Source organism: Bos indicus, chromosome 15 (genome assembly GCF_029378745.1).
Source record: "Bos indicus isolate NIAB-ARS_2022 breed Sahiwal x Tharparkar chromosome 15, NIAB-ARS_B.indTharparkar_mat_pri_1.0, whole genome shotgun sequence".
NCBI lineage: Eukaryota > Metazoa > Chordata > Mammalia > Artiodactyla > Bovidae > Bos > Bos indicus.
Genome location: NC_091774.1, coordinates 49329478 through 49350240, shown reverse-complemented (window position 1 = coordinate 49350240; position 20763 = coordinate 49329478). Strand labels below are relative to the sequence as shown.

At 37.8% G+C, this 20763-nt stretch overlaps 2 protein-coding genes and 1 pseudogene across 2 annotated transcripts; all 3 read left to right on the top strand.

The window, feature by feature from the left end:
- Positions 1 to 6882: 6882 nt before the first annotated feature.
- LOC139187161 (olfactory receptor 52Z1P-like) lies at positions 6883 to 8108 on the top strand. The gene has a single exon (XM_070803168.1). It carries the CDS (start codon positions 6898 to 6900, stop codon positions 7744 to 7746), a length of 849 nt encoding a protein of 282 aa, XP_070659269.1. The 5' UTR covers positions 6883 to 6897; the 3' UTR covers positions 7747 to 8108.
- A 3604-nt stretch (positions 8109 to 11712) lies between these two features.
- On the top strand, positions 11713 to 12753 carry LOC139187226 (olfactory receptor 51I2-like; annotated as a pseudogene).
- A 6401-nt stretch (positions 12754 to 19154) lies between these two features.
- Positions 19155 to 20093, top strand: LOC139187160 (olfactory receptor 52A1-like). The gene has a single exon (XM_070803167.1). The coding sequence runs from the start codon at positions 19155 to 19157 to the stop codon at positions 20091 to 20093; it is 939 nt and encodes a 312-aa protein (XP_070659268.1).
- The last annotated feature ends 670 nt before the right edge of the window (positions 20094 to 20763 follow it).

Here is a 20763-nt window from a genome sequence, read left to right as displayed (position 1 = left end):
ACTGAGAAATGATACATCCTACTAAGGAAAAGGAAATAGTTATGCTTTTTTGTCTAATACAAACTCCCAGCAGCATTGTCTTAAGAATGAAAAGAAGGAAGGTATCCAGTTATGTCCAAATTAGCTGTCCCAAGTAAGGACTATGTGGGGTTCCTTTCTAACCGTTCCCTTTTTAGGTCCTATAGGAAATTGAAAGCTTACTGAGAATTCTCTCACTTTCTAACTGAGGAACTAGCATTCAGGACTCTATTTTGCCTATCAAACAGCTCCCCAGAATCAGTTTTGAACTTCTTAAATGCTAAAACAGATTTAGGGCTAAAATCCCCATCAGTTCAATATCAACATACGGAAAGCTTAAGCCCAACGAATTTCTATCACTACCTTAGTTACAAAACCATGAACCCTTATCTGTCTCTTGAAATCCACAGAATTTTGATACTTGAAGCTTTTGGCTGCACGACTTGATCTAAAGTGATGGCAAAATCTGACGTGAACTGATGTAAGGATATTTATCATCTTTATTTATTCTGCATAGCTAAATATTCATAGGCTCTTTGAAATAATGTCAATCTATTGAATTATGAAGAAATCATCAAGATCCCAGTGATATGATTATGTAACATCAAGAATATGATCTTGTAACTTTTCTAAACTCTGGAAAATTATTTTCCTAAAACCCACGGCCCCAAGAGTTCAGGTAACAGACTATAGATACCTGCGTGTGAGTGCTCAGTCGCTCATCGTGTCCGACTCTTTGTGACTCCATGGACTTGAGCCCACCAGCCTCCTCTGTCCATGGGATTTTCTAGGCAAGAATATGGAATGCATTGCCATTTCCTTCTTCAGAGGATCTTCCTGACCCAGGGATCAAATCTGCTTCTTCACCTCTCCTGCATTGCAGGCGAATTCTTTACCACTGAACCATCAGGGAAGCCACATAGATATCTATGAGAGATTGAACACACTGAAGGTCATTAATAATGATTAATTCATCTGTGTAGGATATTAGTAGAGCTGGATTTTAAACTAGTAAAGGCTCACTGCTATTTTGAGATTATATATCTCTGAAATCATTACTTAAGAAAAGCTTTTGGTCCAAAAATGCATAACTTTTCAAGTAAATGGGACAACTAGATCTATATATTTCCATAATTTGGAAATATTAAAATAAATTATCAATAGAGCCTATAGCCTCCTCCTCTGGATTATAGTCTTTATTCTTCTGATCACCATCAGATACTCAGATGCAGAGGCCAGTTCTTATGGTCACGTAATTCCTCACTGTTCTTCCTCAATATCTTTTCCTTTAACATGCTTTGGTTCCCTTAATTGGTTTTCCAAGGGCAAGTGGGCAGATAAGTACTGTTCTTTTTTCACATCCAAACCGTCAAGGAGAAACTATTCCGTTAACTATCATTTATGGTTTCAAAACCTTTTTATGGAAAGTATTTGAAATACTGGGAACATTGAGTGTCTGTCCTTCCAAACAGCATTTACACTTGTGTAATAACATATTTTCAAGCACAAACTGGAATCAAGATTGCCAGGAAAAATATCAATAATCTCACATATGCAGATGGCACCACCCTTATGCCAGAAAGTTAAGAACTAAAGAGCCTCTTGATGAAAGTGAGAGAAGAGCGTGAAAAAGCTGACTTAAAGCTCAACATTCAGAAAACTAAGATCATGGCATCTGGTCCCATCATTCCATGGCAAATAGATGGGGAAACAATGCAAACAGTGAGAAATTTTATTTTTGGGCAGCTCAAAATCACTGCAGATGGTGACTGCAGTCATGAAATTAAAAGACGCTTGCACCTTGGAAGAAAAGCTATTACCAACCCAGACAGCATACTAAAAAGCAGAGACATTACTTTGCCTACAAAGGTCCATGTAGTCAAAGCTATGGTTTTTCCAATAGTCACGTATGGCTGTGAGAGTTGGACTATAAAGAAAGCTGAGCACCGAAGAACTGATGCTTTTAAACTGTGGTGTTGGGGAAGACTCCTGAGAGACCCTTGGACTGAAAGGAGCTCAAAGTAGTCAATCCTAAAGGAAATAAGTCCTGAATTTTCATTGGAAGGACAGATGCTGAAGCTAAAACTCCAATACTGTTGCCTCCTAAAGCAAAGAACTGACTTATTAGAAAAGACCCTGATGCCAGGATAGATTGGAGGTGGGAGGAGAAAGGGATGACAGAGGATGAGATCGTTGGATGGTATTTCCAACTCAAAGGACGAGTTTGAGTAAGCTCTGGGAGTTGGTGATGGACAGGGAAGCCTGTCTTGCTGCAGTCCATTGGTTCTTAAAGAGTTGGACACAACTGAGTGACTGAACTGAATGACTGAATAAGATATAGCCTCTCTTAGCCAGTGAGTACAAAATGTCTAGGTAACTTATTAGATGATTCAGGTACTAGTTTAGCATTGATTGTCCAATTAAAGTCAGCTAATGGTCAGGCATCATATCTATAGGAAATTTATACTTATATAGGTAAAAAAATTTTCCCAGAAGTCCTTGCTAAGTATCAGCATATAATGGTATTTGGAAAGATCCACTTGAAGAAGGTAATGAGAAAACATCTTCCTCCACAAATATCTTTTATCTGCATGGAGTCAGTTTTGAGTCCCATCTATCAAGGAATTGTTTTCACCTCTTCTTTCCTCCATCTGGATCCCTCAAAGGGTGAAAGGGATCTCTGCAGTAGCTGAATAGTATTTCTGGACCTGTGATGCTGGCAGATTCTCTGTGATGCTGACAAGTCCTACCATGCGACCAATGAAAGAGGGATGAAGCCAAAGAGCCTTCAATTTTCAAGGTAAATAAGATGACAAAATCCAATTTTAAATGCCTTCTCCAAAGTGTACAGTTCTTCAATACGTGGCATTGACAACTCAAAATTTCAGATGCCTCCATGGAGACAAGATATCATTGCTGTGGTCTGAGTCTCTGATACATAAAGGAAACTTGGATATTTAGCAGTATGTATTAACTAGGGTGTCCAGGAGTTCTTGCCAGAGCAAAAGCCACACTAATTGTAAAGCAAGAGAAAATAAGAGGGCTTCTCCCTGAGGGTTATGTACTAGAGCCAGCTCCAAATTATCTCTGTGAGAGGAGTTAAATTCAGTCCCCCGGGGTGATGATCTTGGGTCTGAGATATGCTTAGAAGGAAATATAAATAGACACTTCCAGATTTCCTATTTAGATTTGGGGCAACTCAACTAGTTAAATATCTTCAGGAGCTTAGAAAGTATAGGTAAGTAAACTGAGTAATGTTTAGTTAAAACATGTAGAAAAAGATAGAAGGAAAAAAAAGCCAGCAAACTGCAGAAACAGCTCATTCTTTCCAGAACTTAAATATCTTGCATTTCTTTTAACTCTGACCTATGAAATATTAGACATTAATTGTATGTGACCTGCAATTGCAGTTTCTTTGTGTGTGTGTGTGTGTGTGTGTTTTATTAAATGGGCACTCTACAAAGAGCAGAAATATATATTTTTTCTTTTAAAATCTGTTGATGTCATTTTTCTTTGATATGAAGATTTGAATGTTGTGTTTAGAAGATTAAGCTTATATTCCAAAAGTTAAAAACAAGGTTCACTAGTTAAACAAGCTTAGTAATTAACTATAATGTATATATGCACATGCATGTAAATATATGCATAGATTTTTCCGTAGAATTTAGTGAATATGTAATATATGTCAGGTTCTGGACTAGGCAGATTAATAAACTGAAACAGAGATTGTAACTACCTTCTGTATGTAACAAAGATGTTGCATCAGCGATGGAACAAGAATAAGACTCCATTTCTAAGCCCAAGTGTTCATGACTATGCTGAACCACCTTCACCTTACAAAAGTAAAATGCCAGATTTGGAGTGAAAATTATCAATTGAGACCATATGTCTAGTATAAGAAAATAAGTCTTGGTCTTTCTGGGTACCTTAAACCAGTTGAGTAGCTGTTTAGTGGATCATAAGACTGAAGTCTAGAAAATTAAGCTTCTTAAAAGTAACAATTGTCTTGGTCTTAATGATAATAATTTTGCATGTGCCCTAGTTACATGTTTTGAGGATAAAAATATATCTGAGTTATATATCAACTACCATAAAATACTAGCTACAGAATTTATTCACATTTCTAATATTGAAGTATAGTTGATTTACAATGCTGTATTATTTTCAAATGGACTGTGAAGTGATTCAGTTTTATATACATATACATATATATTTCCTATTCTTTTCCATCATAGGTTATTACAAGATGTTGAGTATAGTTCCCTGTCCTACACAGTAGGTCTTTTTGGTTTATCTATTTTATATATAGTATTCTGTATATGTTATTCCCAAACTACTAATTTATCTCTCCCCAGTCCCCCTCCCCCGACCCCTGCCCTTCATTCCCCTTAGGTAATCATAAATTTTCTGAGTCTGTGATTGACTCATATTTTAATTGATGTTTATTTGTAGATATCTTACTAAACTTCAAATTAAGTAACTTGTTTAATAGTCATGTAGTTAGAATATGACTTCACCAGTACTTGAATACAATTCTATGTGGCCCTAGAACTACACTGTTTCCATTAACCACATGCTGTCTGTGTGCACATGTTCAGGCCCAGTCAGATTATGCCATCAGTAATATTACAGAGTAATACCCTGATCCCCAGACCTACAAATTAATAACTGCAGGTTATAAGACTACAGTTAAAGCAGATCATGGATGTCCCCAAAGATCACCAGGGCAGTTAGAAGAAAGGAAAATTTGTTTTCCTTCCTTCCCATCTTCATTTCAGTGTTTCCTTCAATCACATTCCTCTTCTCTCCCCCATCTCTAATGTCCTGATGAAGCCCAACTCTAAACCCCTACCCTATAACTATACTTCACTCATATACAGGGCTCTGGCATAGATATGTGCCAGACACACTTCAAAATTAACCTTTACTCTCACTCTCTGAAATATATAAATCTATCTTAAAAGAAATTTCAAGCAGTTAATTTGGCTATATGTTAAATGGTGGAATAATTGGTTTATTAAATTAAAAAGTAGATCCACAGACATAAGAATCTCAATTTTATTCCAGCATTTTTAAAAAATCACATATCAGTTAAGAAAAGGCCTAATGGGGATGACTATTTGAGTATTTTATCTTCTAAGTTGTAACTCAAGAAACAGGGGTCTGAACATTCTAATCAGTCACAAAGTTGCTCAGTCATGTCCGACTGTTTGTGACCCCATGGATTGTAGCCGGCTAGGCTCTTCTGTCCTTGGGATTCTCCACGCAATGGAGTGGGTAGCCATTCCCTTCTCCAGGGGATCTTCCCAACCCAGGGATTGAACCGAGGTCTCCCACATTGCAGGTGGATTCTTTACCATCTGAGCCACCAGGGAAGTCCAATAGTTTAAATTGGAACATTCCAATAGTATAAAGCAATAGGTCAGGATATGCAACACTTAATAAACAATAAACATAGTAAAGCATACTGTTCAATGATTAATATACTGAACTGCAGTAGAATCAAGGAGTGAAGAGGAATCTGTTTCTAAAGCTCACATGCCTTCTCGGAAAATAAGAAATTTAACTAACTTTGATTTGAGAATAGGGACTAGGGAAGAAAGTAATCCACTTATTTTATACATGTGTCTATAACTGTACTTGCAGCTATAGGTTTATGTGTATACACACACAAACACACACACATACTGTGTCTCCCAGCCTGCCTTTTGACTCAGCATCTTCCTTGTTTCTATCGACCCTCCTTTGGAACTAAAGAAAATTTTGATCAATCAATAAATAAGTCAATAAACAAATCAAATAAATTTGATCAATAAACAAATAAGTCCTCTTTTTCTGAAGAACTGTGGACTCTTGCTTTATAATGTGAAATCATTGTGGTTTGCTGCTGTGGTGATATTTAGAAATACAAAATATATAGTCTAATTTTCAAACAGTGATAGAAGTGAGATAGAATATATTTTTTCCTTTACCAAATGCTAGGCAAGTCCATCTAAGAAGCCAACTCAGTCTGGCATTGTACATAGTTTGAGTTTTCAATGTGCATCCTGCAATTTTAAGAAATGTATTGAAGGATCAGGATCACTCTGATTCACTTGTGTATCCTCAGTGCCTGGCATAGGGCTTAGCATCAAGCTGGTGGTTCATTAATGTTGAAGAGGGCATATACCTTGAAACCTATTTTGTCAAACTCTAGTTCCTTCCCTCCTCCATAAGCTGTATACTTCAATTTAACATCTGTCTATTTTACTCAGAGACATGATCAGTGAATATTTTGATAACATGTTTTTGTAACTAGTTTTATTTTGATAGATTGTGTTAGATGGTGTTTTAGTTCAAAGCTTTCAAATTCACTTTGGCTGATTTTAAATCCAGTGGGACCTAGAGCAAGAGTCTAAAAGCTTTGGAAATTTTTTTTTTCCATCTTATAGGGATAACAACAGCCATGTTATGGATTATCATAAAGGTATTTTCAACAGATTAAGGTGAAAACTTAATAAGTTAATATATGTAAAGTATTATGACACATATTACACTTTTACTAAATATTAACTGATATCTTTTTCAAGATACAAGATTCAGTTATTCCATGGAGGGAATCAAGAGTGCAATTTTAGGCTAGTTAATCTATCTTGCTGTCCTTTCATAATAACAGATGAGAAAAGAAATCTGATCAGACATCACAGGGACTAAAGTGGTGCACATGAACCTGAGCTCAGCCCTATGGTCTTTCCCTGAAGGTCCTGGGTCTGGAATAAGCAGTCACAGATAGCTCCTTCCTCTTACAATTACACCAGTCCTCAGGATATGTGGTACTTCCTAATTGGAATCCCAGGACTAGAAGATGTGCACACCTGGATCTCCATCCCCATCTGTGTTATGTACATTGTTGCTCTTGTAGGTAACCTCTTCTTGATCTTCCTAACTGTGATCGAGCAGCATCTCCATGAGCCCATGTATCTCTTCCTTTCCATGTTGGCTTTAGCAGATGTCCTGCTCGCCACGTCCACAGCCCCCAAGATGCTGGCCATCTTCTGGTTCCACTCCACAAATATATCCTTTGGTAGCTGTGTATCCCAGATGTTCTTCATACATTTCATCTTTGTGGCAGAATCTGCTATTCTCCTGGCCATGGCATTTGACCGCTATGTGGCCATCTGTTATCCACTGAGATACACTGTGATCTTAACCTCCTCAGCCATTGGGAAGATTGGCATAGCAGCTGTGGTCAGGAGCTTTATTGTATGTTTTCCATTCATCTTTCTGGTACATCGACTTTTATACTGTGGGAGAAACATCATTCCCCATTCCTACTGTGAGCACATGGGCATTGCCGGATTGGCTTGTGACAATATCAATATCAACATCATTTATGGCTTGACTGTGGCCCTGCTGTCTACAGGACTGGATATAATGCTCATCATTATGTCCTACACAATGATCCTTTGCACAGTGTTTCAGATACCTTCCTGGACTGCGAGATTTAAGGCCCTTAGCACATGTGGTTCCCACATCTGTGTCATACTTATGTTCTATGCTCCAGCATTCTTTTCATTTACTGCCCATCGCTTTGGGGGTAAAACCATTCCTCATCACATCCATATCTTAGTAGCAAACCTCTACGTGGTGGTGCCCCCAATGCTCAACCCCATTATCTATGGAGTAAGGACCAAACAGATTCAGGACCGAGTGATTTTATTTTTCTCCCCCATCAGCATATGTTGTTAAAAAAAAAAAAAAGGCTAAATATTGGTTATTTCTGAATAAAACACTCACTGCCTAAAAGTCTGTTTCAGTGAGGAATGGGAATAAATGAAATTCACAAAAACATTAAAACACACCAAAAACTGTTAGGATCTGCCCAAAAATGGCAATGCCAGTGCATTTTTCCTAAAGTTCTTAAAGAGTTTAAAAAACAATATTTTAAATTAATGTCATTTTCAATTCTCCAAGCTAAACATTCTATTATCATGTCTTTTAACTTATTCTTAAGGACACATAAAGATAACAGTGAACAAGAGAAACATATTTTAGGACTCAACCCAGACGGGCTTTTCCTGTATAGATCGGGGGAGTAGGAGTGGTGAGAGGCTGTACACTTTTTATAAACATTTCGCTGAAATTCTGATAAAATAAATTCAGCTGAAATACAAAACATTCCTGCTAAAGTTGGCAAATACTTGGATGAATAGCATGAAGCCACCATATTATAGTTATTTTTGTCTGTACCCACTTCTTAAGCTAAAACATGAGTTCTGAAATCAGATATTTTCTAATTCACTAATATCCTATAAAGTCCACTATAAAAAATAGGTACATGGTATATTTTGAGTCAATTTTTCTACATATTGGGGATTTTAGGCCCAAATCATCAATGAAGATTTCATGGAGGGACTAGAAGATTGGAAAGGTTTATACCCAGGCCGAAAAAAAAAAAAAAAAAACAAAGGCAATTAAAGATCAGAATATTTACCCAGAATCTTGTATAAAAAAGGCTTTAAACACACCAAATGTAATTATCTATAAATTGTGACTGAGTGAGTGAGTGAAGTCACTCAGTTGTGTCTGACTCTTTGTGACCCTGTAGACTGTAGTCTACCAGGCTTCTCCATCCATGGGATTCTCCAGGCAAGAATACTGGAGTGGGTTACCATTTCCTTCTCCAGGGGATCTTCCCAACCCAGGGATCGAACCCAGGTCTCCCGCATTGGAGGCAGACACTTGTGTCTAGATTTCACCTAATTCTTTCTTTTTTATTAAACATTTTTATAGTCTCTGCTTTTTCAAGACCTAATATCCTGTCATGAGAATATGAAATTTGACATTACTTGGGGCTTCCCTTGTGGCTCAGACAGTAAAGAATCTGCCTGCAATGCAGGATACCTGGGTTCCTTCCCTGGATAGGGAAGATCCCCTGGAGAAGGGAATGGCTACTCACTCCAGTATTCTTGCCTGGAGAAGCCCATGGACAGAGGAGCCTGGTAGGCTACAGTCCATGGGGTCAAAAGGAGTCAGAGATGACTAACCAACTAACACTTTCACACTTTTTTCAATTTTACACTTAAATAATTAAATAAAAGCTTTGAGGCATTCTTTTGAATATTTGCAAAATTTCCAGTTGTTTTTCCTCTTTTTCTGTAACACACCTATATATAGTAGTCAACATAAGAAATGAAAGGATGTTTCCTTGACCTTTGAAGTCCTGAATTATGATTTGACATATATTATATTTGTTTTAATTTCAGTAAGGGAGTATATTTTAGGGATGATATTTTAGTATCTTTCTTATTGGTTTTATAATTAAATAAATACATCATATAAGGGATTTAGCATTTAATTTTTAATTTGGAGCATGATAATAACTGTTATGAATATAGACACTAAAAACTCAAGTCACCAAACTGAATCTAGCCCTACTGCCAATAATCTATAGAAAAATGACTTCACAGAAAATGACATTAAATAAAATCTTGACAAGAGTTGCAACAAAGACACTTCTGGTTCAGTGGAAAGCTCTTCAAGGAATGAAGGGCAGGAAGAGAATAAACAGATTCCAGCATGATGACAAAATATTTGTTTAAGTGGCATAAATCTTAAAACACAGGGTTTCTTACTTGATTACAGCAGTGGAGAAATAAGAAAATGCCAATTTCACATCTATAATGTATGAAATATGATAAGAATTAAGAAAAAACACTTGAATAAATATTTCAATGTTAAAGAAATTTTCAGCTTGAGGGTTTGGGTGTTTGTAGATGCTAGAAAGGAATTAGGATATTGTTGTCTGTGCTTCTCTCCTAAATTCATCTCTGAACTGTTGTCTTGGAATGTTTGAAGGGGCCTTTGCTCATTGTATATTGTTCATTATTAGGTTAATAATTCTCTTTGAAATGATCTATAAATTCAATGTAATGTAAGCCCAATTAAGTACATATTGAAATACATATTTGATGTTTCTAAGAATAGTCATCTTGGCTAATTGCTCCTGGAAGAGTCCTGACTCATCTTGCCTCCCCTGCCAATCAATTAAGCACATATAAGGAGAGGTAGCAACTATACCCACGGAGAAGGCAAAGGGAGACCACTCCAGTACTCTTGCCTGGAAAAATCCTATGGACGGAGGAGCCTGATGGGCTGCAGTCCAAGGGGTCACACAGAGTCAGACACGTCTGAAGTGACTTAGCAGCAGCAGCAGCAAATATATCCACAGCCCAGTGGGAAGGAAACAGCAGGAGAGGGATGCATGGATTGATGTGCCTGCTCTCAGTTCCACCTGATATGTGGGACCAGCTGTAGTTAAGCCCAACGTTGTGCTGGTTCTGGTTTGTACCAGTTTGAGGAAGCTGGTTACAAACATATCACATATCGGCTCTGCGTTCAGTGGTACCATGTTGGTTGCTTGAAATTGCTCAGCATGGGAGTATTCAAAGAAGTTGGCAATGGGTACAGGTCAAGGCATTTTTATTCAGAGAACTGATTGGTAAACATTTACCATCATTCAAGTGGTTATACTTTACAAAAAGTGCTAGCTCAATAGGAGAGAAAGACTTCATCCTCACTCACCACACCCATCCTTGAGCCAATCCTGAAATCTATCTTTGACCGCTATCTTAATACACAAGGCTCTGTTACAAGTGAGAAGAATTTTAGTGTGTATAAACTTGTTCCTAGATAAAGAACCCTGGTCCTGAGCCCTAGTACCACCATCATACTCAGCTTGTGATATCCTGATAGCTTTGGTGATATTCTCAACTTGGATCCCAGATTTCAACAAGAGACACTGACCCTCCTGCAAAATACAGAGAAGTGCTCCCTGTTGTCCATGGATAGCAGGTGGAGAAGGAATGAAATGGTAAATTTAAAAAAAGACATTGGAAAATATTAAGAACTGGAAGAAACTGTCCCTCTTTTCTAATATATTAAATTGTTTTAATTTATGTGTTGAATATTTGAAAACTGAAAGTGTTAGTCACTCAGTTGTGTCTAATTCTTTGTGACCCCATGGACTGTCCATGGAATTCTCCAGGCAAGAATTGGGGTGGGTAACCGTTCGCTTCTCCAGGGGATCTTCTTGACCCAGGTATCAAACCCAGGTCTCCTGTATCGCAGGCAGATTCTTTATCATCTGAATCATTTAGTATGTTCCAAATAATCCAAATATAATAGTAAACAGCATATATCATGTTGTATTATTATTATTACAGTGTTTATATCACAATGTTGGATCTCAGATAACTTAAGTGACTTTCCCAAGGCCATAAGTCTATTAAAAGAACTATGAATTATCTTTATTATTTTCTTGCATTAATTTTGCTACTAATTCAATCTTGCTCAAACTACAGAAACCTAACAGATCCATCAGTTATCAATTTCCACATGAAGCTGTCATCTCTATGCTTACTATCATTGCCTTTCACCGCTATAAATAATCCTGCTTGATATTTCTATTAATGCACAGATTTCTATTAAACAAAGAAGTGTTTAGCTTGTAGTTCATGTAGGGCCACTCTTCCACACATCTAGTCAGATTTATTTTCCATATACGGTGGTTTGCATACACTCTTGTTTTAGAAATAAGCTTTCCATCTCTTTTGTAAGAAAATACCCTCAGTATGACTGTCAGGAGCTCAGGATTTGATGTATAATAACTAACAACTTATTTTCCAGTGTCCATGTGCTTCTCAGTATCCTTGGATGAAGTCCCATCATGACATTTACAATAGTTCCATTGAGTTCACACCTGCAACATTCACTCTTGTTGGATCCCAGGGCTTGAAGCAGAGCACATCTGGATATCTATACCATTCTGCCTGATGTACACTATCATTTTCCTAGGAAATGGCATCATTCTTCACATCGTCCGGTTTGATCCTGCTTTGCACCAACCCGTGTACTTCTTTCTGGCCATGTTGGCCTTTGTGGAACTTGGTGTCTCTGTTTCCCTGCCCACTGTGTTGGGCATTTTCCTTTTTGGCATTAATAATATAAGTTTTGGTGGTTGTCTGCTACAGATATTTTCCATGCATTCTTTTACCCTCATGGAATCAGGCGTCCTACTGGCCATGTCTGTAGACCACTTTGTGGCCATATACAGCCCGCTGCGATATACCATCGTTCTGACAATTCTCCACATGAGCAGGATGGGTGTCACCATTGCCTTTCATGGTGCTCGTGTTCCCACTGCTTCTTCTCCTGAAGCATCTGCTCTTCTGCAGCCACAATACCCTCACACACTCTTACTGCCTCCACTCAGATCTGATCAAGTTGCCCTGTGGAGATACCCACCCCAATAGCATCTTGGGTCTCTTTGTCATTTCCTTTACATTTGAGCTAGACTCATTGCTGATAGTGATTTCTTGCATGCTGATTCTTCATACAGTACTGGGTATTGCTTCTGGGGTGGGACAGTGGAGGGCTCTGAACACCTGTGTGTCACACACCTCAGCTGTGCTCGTGTACTATGTGCCCATAATCATTCTTTCCCTGATACGCTTTGGGCACCATTTACCTCTATTCTTCCAGACAGTCATGGCCAGTGTCTACCTTTTCTTCCCACCTGTGGCCAACCGCATTGTTTATAGCATCAAAACCAAGGAAGTTCTCAGGAGCATTGTTCGACACTGTCTAAAAAGAGGGGTGTGGTATCTCAGAGGATACTCTGAAAACACAGGAACTTGGATCAGAGCTATTGCCTGGATATTAGACTTTCAAATGGGAAAATTATACAGTTTATGATTTCTTGTGAGTGAACTATAAACTTTAGTAGATGAAGAGACATAGCTCAACTCCCTCCTGATAATAGATATACACCATTACTCTGAAGTATACTACAGAAAGAAGTATGGCATCTGGGTATGTCTTTTTTTTTTTCCTGTGAGGACATCATTTTACTGTTGAATCCTTGAATATTTTATTCATTTGTTTTTCTCCCTGGAAATAGGTAGATAAGTACTAGGAGTTTTGTTTGTTTGTTTCCTGGTACATGTAATTTAGTTACATGTTTTGTGAGTGAAAAGAATCAAGACACAAGAGTATGAATTGTATTATTTCATTTATATAAAGCTTTAGAATAAGTATAACTAACTTAATGTAAAGAAAATCAGAACAGTGGTTACTTCTGATGGATGTAGAGGTGAGAAAATGACTGGGGAAACATATGATGAAATCTCTGGGAAGATATACATGATCTATGTTATGTTTATATAAGTTACATGTATGTACCCATTTGTCAAAATGGTATAGCTAAACTAAGCCTTGTGCACTTTAGTGTATGTCAAAATTACTTGTAAACCTCTAGACAATAATGATAAAAAGATAATAACAATAAATAACTGGGTTGCACAGTGGGTGAAATTATGGAAAGGTATGAGAATGGTATATTGTTAATATAACAATGAAAACTTGTTGAAGCTAGTTGATGGGTAGATGAAAGTTCATTATAATAGTCTGTTTACTCTCTATGTTTGCAATTTTTATAATTTTTTTTTTAAATATACTAATGGAGGATTCCTATCAAGATGGTGGAGTGGGAGAAAATAAAATTCACCTCTCTCCCACAAAGAAATAAAAAATATATCTACATGTGGAGCAATTCTTGTATACTTTACTTTATGTATTTTCCCCCATTTTTCAAATATCTGTCTTTAAAAGTACTCAATTCAGTGAAATCATAAAAATTGAATAAGATATTTTTAATAGCTTAGTCCTTAAATTTTCAATGTAGTTGAAACAACATTCCACAGTAGTAAATACTGGTAATCCCCATGATAATCCCATAAATTAGATACTATTATTAATCTCATTATACAAATCAAGAATCTAAGAGAATTTACGTAAATTTTTCAAAGCCACACAGTGAAAAATTGTTCTTGCCAAAACAAGTCTGCAATTTTGTGTTAAACAGTTGAATCAGACTTAAGTCCAAAATCTAATTTTTTCACTATTAATATCTATGGAATGTTGCTAGTGACTTGACCTGTTTGAATTTAGTTTTTTTCGTTTGTAAATAGAATATAAAACAGTTTAGCTTTGATGGCTTAAAGATTACATGATTCGTATAAAGCAGTAAGCATAGTTTCTGGTAGAATTTGCTCAAAAAGTACTTAAAATTTATTGTAGTCATTACTTTCCCACCAAATCTGATAAAAGTCTGTGAATCACACAGCCAAAATTCACAATGCCTATATATTCTGATTTTTAGGTTCAGTAATATCACAATGCTGCTGCTGCTGCTGCTAAGTTGCTTCAGTTGTGTCCAACTCTGTGCGACCCCATAGACGGCAGTCCACCAGGCTGGGATTTGCCAGGCAAGAACACTGGAGTGGGTTGCCATTTCCTTCTAGAAGTCATAAATTTGAAAAAAGCTCCATACAGTATACTATACTATGTGATTTACATAGATTAAGATAATTTAATCTATAGAAAAAGATATGAAGCCACTGCTAGTTTTTCTTACATGGTGCAGCTACAAAAATGGAAACATGGACAACAAATATCCCTCATACCACAGAAATAGTAAGTGGCAGAATCCAGATTAAAAACTAGGCAACTCAAAAACACATTCTTTAACCAATCATATAATGAGGAATATCATAAAATAATTAAATATCGTTAAATTCAAGTCCAATTTAAATAATGAAATATGGAGAATATCAGGAAATTATATAGACCATTTTCTCCTTTGATATTCATAAGAACACCATTTATTGACCTCTGTTTCCTCTAATTATGGTCATGTAATGATCATATCCAAATGATTCTTTAAGAGGATCATTATAAAATGAGTCTCTGCTTAACACCAGTCTACCTGACCAGAAAATAAGTCTAATTGGTTTTACTCTGCTGAAGACCAAGACTGCTGGATTGGTGTATGCTAGATAATGAATGCATATCTGTACTTTTGGTAAACAAATTAGAATTTATGATCCTTTAAAACATATCCGGTAGCCTAACCACCCCCAAAATCTAGATAGGTATAGACCTAGGCATGAAGATATTTGCAAATATTACAGTAAAGTTGGAAATAACTTTTTTTTTAACCCATCTTGGAGTTAAATGACATGCCCAGGAACAGTTTATCATAGTATGAACTAAAATTTCAATATGAAATTTTGGCCCTATGAACCTGGACTGAGTGAGAACATCTCAGCTGGAGAAATTGTTATATGAGTTGGCATAATGAAGGTGCTAAATAAATTATCTCAAGTAGATAGGATTGCAAACATATTTGCATAGTTTGAGGCTGAAAAGGATCCAGGATAGAACTGTAGGGAGTATAAAATGGATGAGAAAATAATAGCAAATGAAGCAACCGACAAACAACTAATCTCAAAAATATACAAGCAACTCCTACAGCTCAACTCCAGAAAAATAAACGACCCAATCAAAAAATGGGCCAAAGAACGAAATAGACATTTCTCCAAAGAAGACATACAGATGGCTAACAAACACATGAAAAGATGCTCAACATCACTCATTATCAGAGAAATGCAAATCAAGACCACTATGAGGTACCATTTCACACCAGTCAGAATGGCTGCGATCCAAAAGTCTACAAATAATAAATGCTGGAGAGGGTGTGGAGAAAAGGGAACCCTCTTACACTGTTGGTGGGAATGCAACCTAGTACAGCCACTATGGAGAACAGTGTGGAGATTCCTTAAAAAACTGGAAATAGAACTGCCTTATGATCCAGCAATCCCACTGCTAGGCATACACACTGAGGAAACCAGAAGGGAAAGAGACACGTGTACCCCAATGTTCATCGCAGCACTGTTTATAATAGCCAGGACATGGAAGCAACCTAGATGCCCATCAGCAGATGAATGGATAAGAAAGCTGTGGTACATATACACAATGGAGTATTACTCAGCCATTAAAAAGAATACATTTGAATCAGTTCTAATGAGGTGGATGAAACTGGAGCCTATTATACAGAGTGAAGTAAGCCAGAAGGAAAAACATAAATACAGTATACTAACGCATATATATGGAATTTAGAAAGATGGTAACAATAACTCTGTATACGAGACAGCAAAAGAGACACTGATGTATAGAACAGTCTTATGGACTCTGTGGGAGAGGGAGAGGGTGGGAAGATTTGGGAGAATGGCATTGAAACATGTAAAATATCATGTAGGAAACGAGTTGCCAGTCCAGGTTCGATGCACGATGCTGGATGCTTGGGGCTGGTGCACTGGACGGCCCAGAGGGATGGTGTGGGGAGGGAGGAGGGAGGAGGGTTCGGGATGGGGAACACATGTATGCCTGTGGCGGATTCATTTTGATATTTGGCAAAACTAATACAATTATGTAAAGTTTAAAAATAAAATAAAATTAGAAAAAAAAAAAAAATAAAATGGATGAGGGCGGAATAAGTGAAGGAGATGAAGAAGCACCAAGTACCAGTTATAAAGTGAAAAAGCACAAGGACATAAATTACAGCACAGGAAATATCATTCATATTTTATAAAACCTTTGGTGTATAATCTATAAGAATATCAACATGTCTACATTTAAGTGGACTTGAGGTTAATTTGCAGATGAGAACATCAGAAAGAAAGTCAACTAACTGAAAGAAAACTTGTATATATATAATTTTTTTTGTTTTTAGCCTGTGAGAGAAAAGAGGGGAGTGAGAAGGTATCTTATCTGCAAGTTATAGAAATGATTTCAGGGAATATTACATGTGAATGAACCCAAGAGGAATTAATTAAAATCTGTTGGGTCCCTTGTGGTTACTCTAGTGGCTAATAAATCCCTGATTCCAAGTTCCCAACTCTGCTTTATCCAAACATTTATTAGGGGGTATTAAAATTGGTGGCTAGCAATTTTCCTCCCCAATTTGAATCAATAAATTTATGCTGTAGCCAAGAATAACTCAGACTTTGCTCAGAGTTTGGTTGGGCAATGAGCACACAAACATCATCTCAGGCAGAAATGGAGAAGAAGAGTGTCTGTATCCAGAGTGAAAATAAAATATGAAGAAATATTCCCGTTTTTCACATGTTACATATGGCCCCAGCACCAAGTGGATTAGAACGCATGACACTGACTCTATGCTGATGTAGAGGGGACAGATATAAGAGGCACTGCAGAACAGAACACGAGGGCATGAGACTGTAATCTCAGGTGGAAGAAAGAATTGAGCAATGAGAACTCGTGGGTGAAGAACAAACAGTACTTTTCAGGTGTCAGGCAAGAGCAGCAACGCGTTCCAATAGCTATTGACAAGTAAGTCCTCCTATTTCTAAATTAACTTTCATAATATTCCATTATCAGCTTTTTCACAATAATCACTGCATCCCATCAGTCCTGCACTCACTTATGTACACCCGCCTGTCATCCCACTGTCCATACTATCATGTGATGGTCACATGACAGTTCTTTACCTTTGAAAAAGTCAGATACTATGTTTATACTTAAAGGAGTCCTATTCTCATTTTGATCATTTCTGAAGAAAAACTTTACCCTTATTAGAAAGGAGTCGGCCATCTATGGGTTGGAGAGTCACTGAACTAAGCATTGGGGATGCTGCTGCTGCTGCTGCTCAGTCACCTCAGTCGTGTCCGACTCTGTGTGACCCCATAGACGGCAGCCACCAGGCTCCCCCACCCCTGGGATTCTCCAGGCAAGAACACTGGAGTGGGTTGCCATTTCCTTCTCCAATGCATGAAAGTGAAAAGTGAAAGTGAAGTTGCTCAGTCGTGTCCGACTCTTAGCGGCCCCATAGCCTGCAACCTACCAGGCTCCTCCATCCATGGGATTTTCCAGGCAAAGTACTGGAGTGGGGTCCCATTGCCTTCTCTGAAGCATTGGGGATAAAACTTGCCAAAATCAAAGTAGTTAATTCATTAAGTCTATTCCAGCTATTTGTCAGCAAATACATGGTTTCTGCCATAAAATGGCCCGACTGACATCATTCTTTCACTTGATGTTTAGCAACATAAATCACAGCTGTCCTAGCATTTACCGGTATGTTTATTGATGTTAAGTATATGGTTAGATGATACCTTAGGAGCTTGCTGACATAAAGTAACTAGCTTTACATCTGACTCTTTTTAAAAATCCTGTCCTTTCATCCTTTATTTTCTAATTAATATACTTTGCTTGAACAAAAAAAAAAAAAAAAAGACTCCTCTTCCAAGTTATCCATACTGCATTAAGAGTTAATGAACCTAAAGTGGACAAATCTCATGCTTATGGGAGCTCTGACCAGGGTAAACGCAAGACATTAGCCTCAATTCGGCTATGTTACACATTTACTCATTTTCTCATATGTTGTAGTCAAGAATGAGCCCTCCTGTCCCAATCATTTCTGCTGCTGATTTTCTTGAGTCCCAGAGATTCCTCCTTCTGCACTAATGTGTATTATAGAACTTCAACTATTTTGAGCACACAACTAATTTTAATGATTTCAGCTGAAGAAATATAAGCAAAATATAACACAGCTTTATGAGAAATGTAGAAAGTAGCAAAGAACTTTGACCAGGATTGCCATAAATATGTGAATCTGAATGGTCTTTTCTAACTCTTTACATTCTTTTGAAAAATCATCCAGTCTTATACAGAAGAGATAATATAAATAACTAAGTACATTATGCTCATTGATGTCAACTGTTTTTATCTCTATTTTTCTTTCACAAGGAGCCATTTAAAATAAAATACTAATCAGAGTCTGAGAATCTGTTCATGCAAACTGTTCCTGACTTAAAGACAATTGAGAATAATAGAGTGATTGAGCAGTAGCTAGAATGTACAGTATGGAGGGATTCATCAAACTGATTAAAATGCAGTCTACACACAAAATGAACAAGTCTATTATTATTTCTTTGTCCACAGGTCTGGAAAGAAAAAAACAAGTCAGCAATTTATTCCATTACCCATGTGATTTGGTTGGTGCTACTGAGGTTGGCTGGCCATGAACATAACGTCTTATTGTGGTGTAGTGTTTGTGGATGGACTTCCTAAACAGTGATGTGGCTTGTGAATCTGTATTTTCCCTTCACTTATATGAAGGAGATGGATGATATGATCTCAGAGTTCAGCTAAAATCAGAAAATATGAAGACTTGGCATAAAAATAGATAGTACAATAGCACAGACTAATTTGTTTGCATCTGGAAATGCAAAGACACTATGTCCATTTCCAACATCACAGTCTTCATGCCTTCTGTGTTCATGCTAATAGGGATCCCAGGCCTGGAGTCTGTGCAGTGCTGGATTGGGATTCCATTCTGTGCCATGTATCTCACTGCTGTAATCGGAAATGCCTTGCTTCTGATCATCATCAAATCGGAGCCCAGCCTCCATGAACCCATGTACATTTTCCTGGGCATGCTAGGAGTCACAGATATTGCTCTTAGCACCAGCATTGTGCCCAAAATGCTTGGAATCTTCTGGTTTCATATACCAGAGATATATTTTGACTCTTGCCTGCTTCAAATGTGGCTCATTCACACATTTGAAGCCTTTGAGTCAGGCTTCCTCCTGGCCATGTCCCTCGACCGCTATGTGGCCATCTGTTATCCACTGAGACATGCTTCCGTCTTCACCCCCCAGCTAGTCACCCAAATAGCAGCTATGGTAACACTCAGGGCTACCATTTTTGTGACCCCCAGCCTAGTACTGATAAAATACCAGCTGCACTTTTTTCATACAAAAGTTATCTCCCACTGCTACTGTGAGCATATGGCCATTGTGAAACTGGCTGCAGAAGATGTCCGGGTCAACAAAATCTATGGTTTGTTTGTGGCTTTCACTGTTGCTGGGTTTGACCTCATATGCATCTCATTGTCCTATGTACAGATATTTACCACAGTTTTTCGTTTGCCCCAGAAGGAGGCTAGGTTGAAAGCATTCAATACTTGCATCGCTCACATCTGTGTCTTCCTCCAGTTCTACCTCCTTGCCTTCTTCTCTTTCTTTGCACATAGGTTTGGTTCTCACATCCCCCCTTACATCCACATCCTCTTTTCTAGCATTTACTTGCTGGTCCCTCCATTTCTCAATCCACTTGTCTATGGTGCAAAAACCAAACAGATTCGCATTCATGTGGTAAAAATGTTCCCTTCTTAAAATTCACCATAATTTATAGTTTTGTTGTTTCCTCTTTGTACCATCAGTTCAGTTCAGTCGCTCAGTCATGTCCGACTCTTTGTGACCCCATGAATTGCAATACGCCAGGCCTCACTGTCCATCACCAATTCCTGGAGTTCACTCAGACTCACATCCATCGAGTCAGTGATGCCATCCAGCCATCTCATCCTCTGCCGTCCCCTTCTCCTCTTGCCCCCAATCCCTCCCAGAATCAGGGTATTTTCCAACAAGTCAACTCTTCGCATGAGGTGGCCAAAATATTGGAGTTTCAGCCTCAGCATCAGTCAGTCCAATGAACACCCAGGACTGATCTCTTTTAGGATGGACTGGTTGGATCTCCTTGCAGTCCAAGGGACTCTCAAAGAGTCTTCTCCAACACTACAGTTCAAAAGCACCAATTCTTCAGCACTCAGCTTTCTTCACAGTCCAACTCTGACATCCATACATGATTACTGGAAAAACCATAACCTTGCCTAGACAGACCTTTGTTGGCAAAGTAATGTCTCTGCTTTTTAATGTGCTATCTAGTTTGGTCATAACTTTCCTTCCAAGCAGTAAGCGTCTTTTAATTTCATGGCTACAATCACCATCTGCAGTGATTTTGGAGCCTCCAAAAATAAAATCTAACACTGTTTCCACTGTTTTCCCA

Bases quoted from the DNA above. Each gene is read 5' to 3' on its own strand.
- LOC139187161 (XM_070803168.1), top strand. From the start codon at position 6,898: ATGTACATTGTTGCTCTTGTAGGTAACCTCTTCTTGATCTTCCTAACT.
- LOC139187160 (XM_070803167.1), top strand. From the start codon at position 19,155: ATGTCCATTTCCAACATCACAGTCTTCATGCCTTCTGTGTTCATGCTA.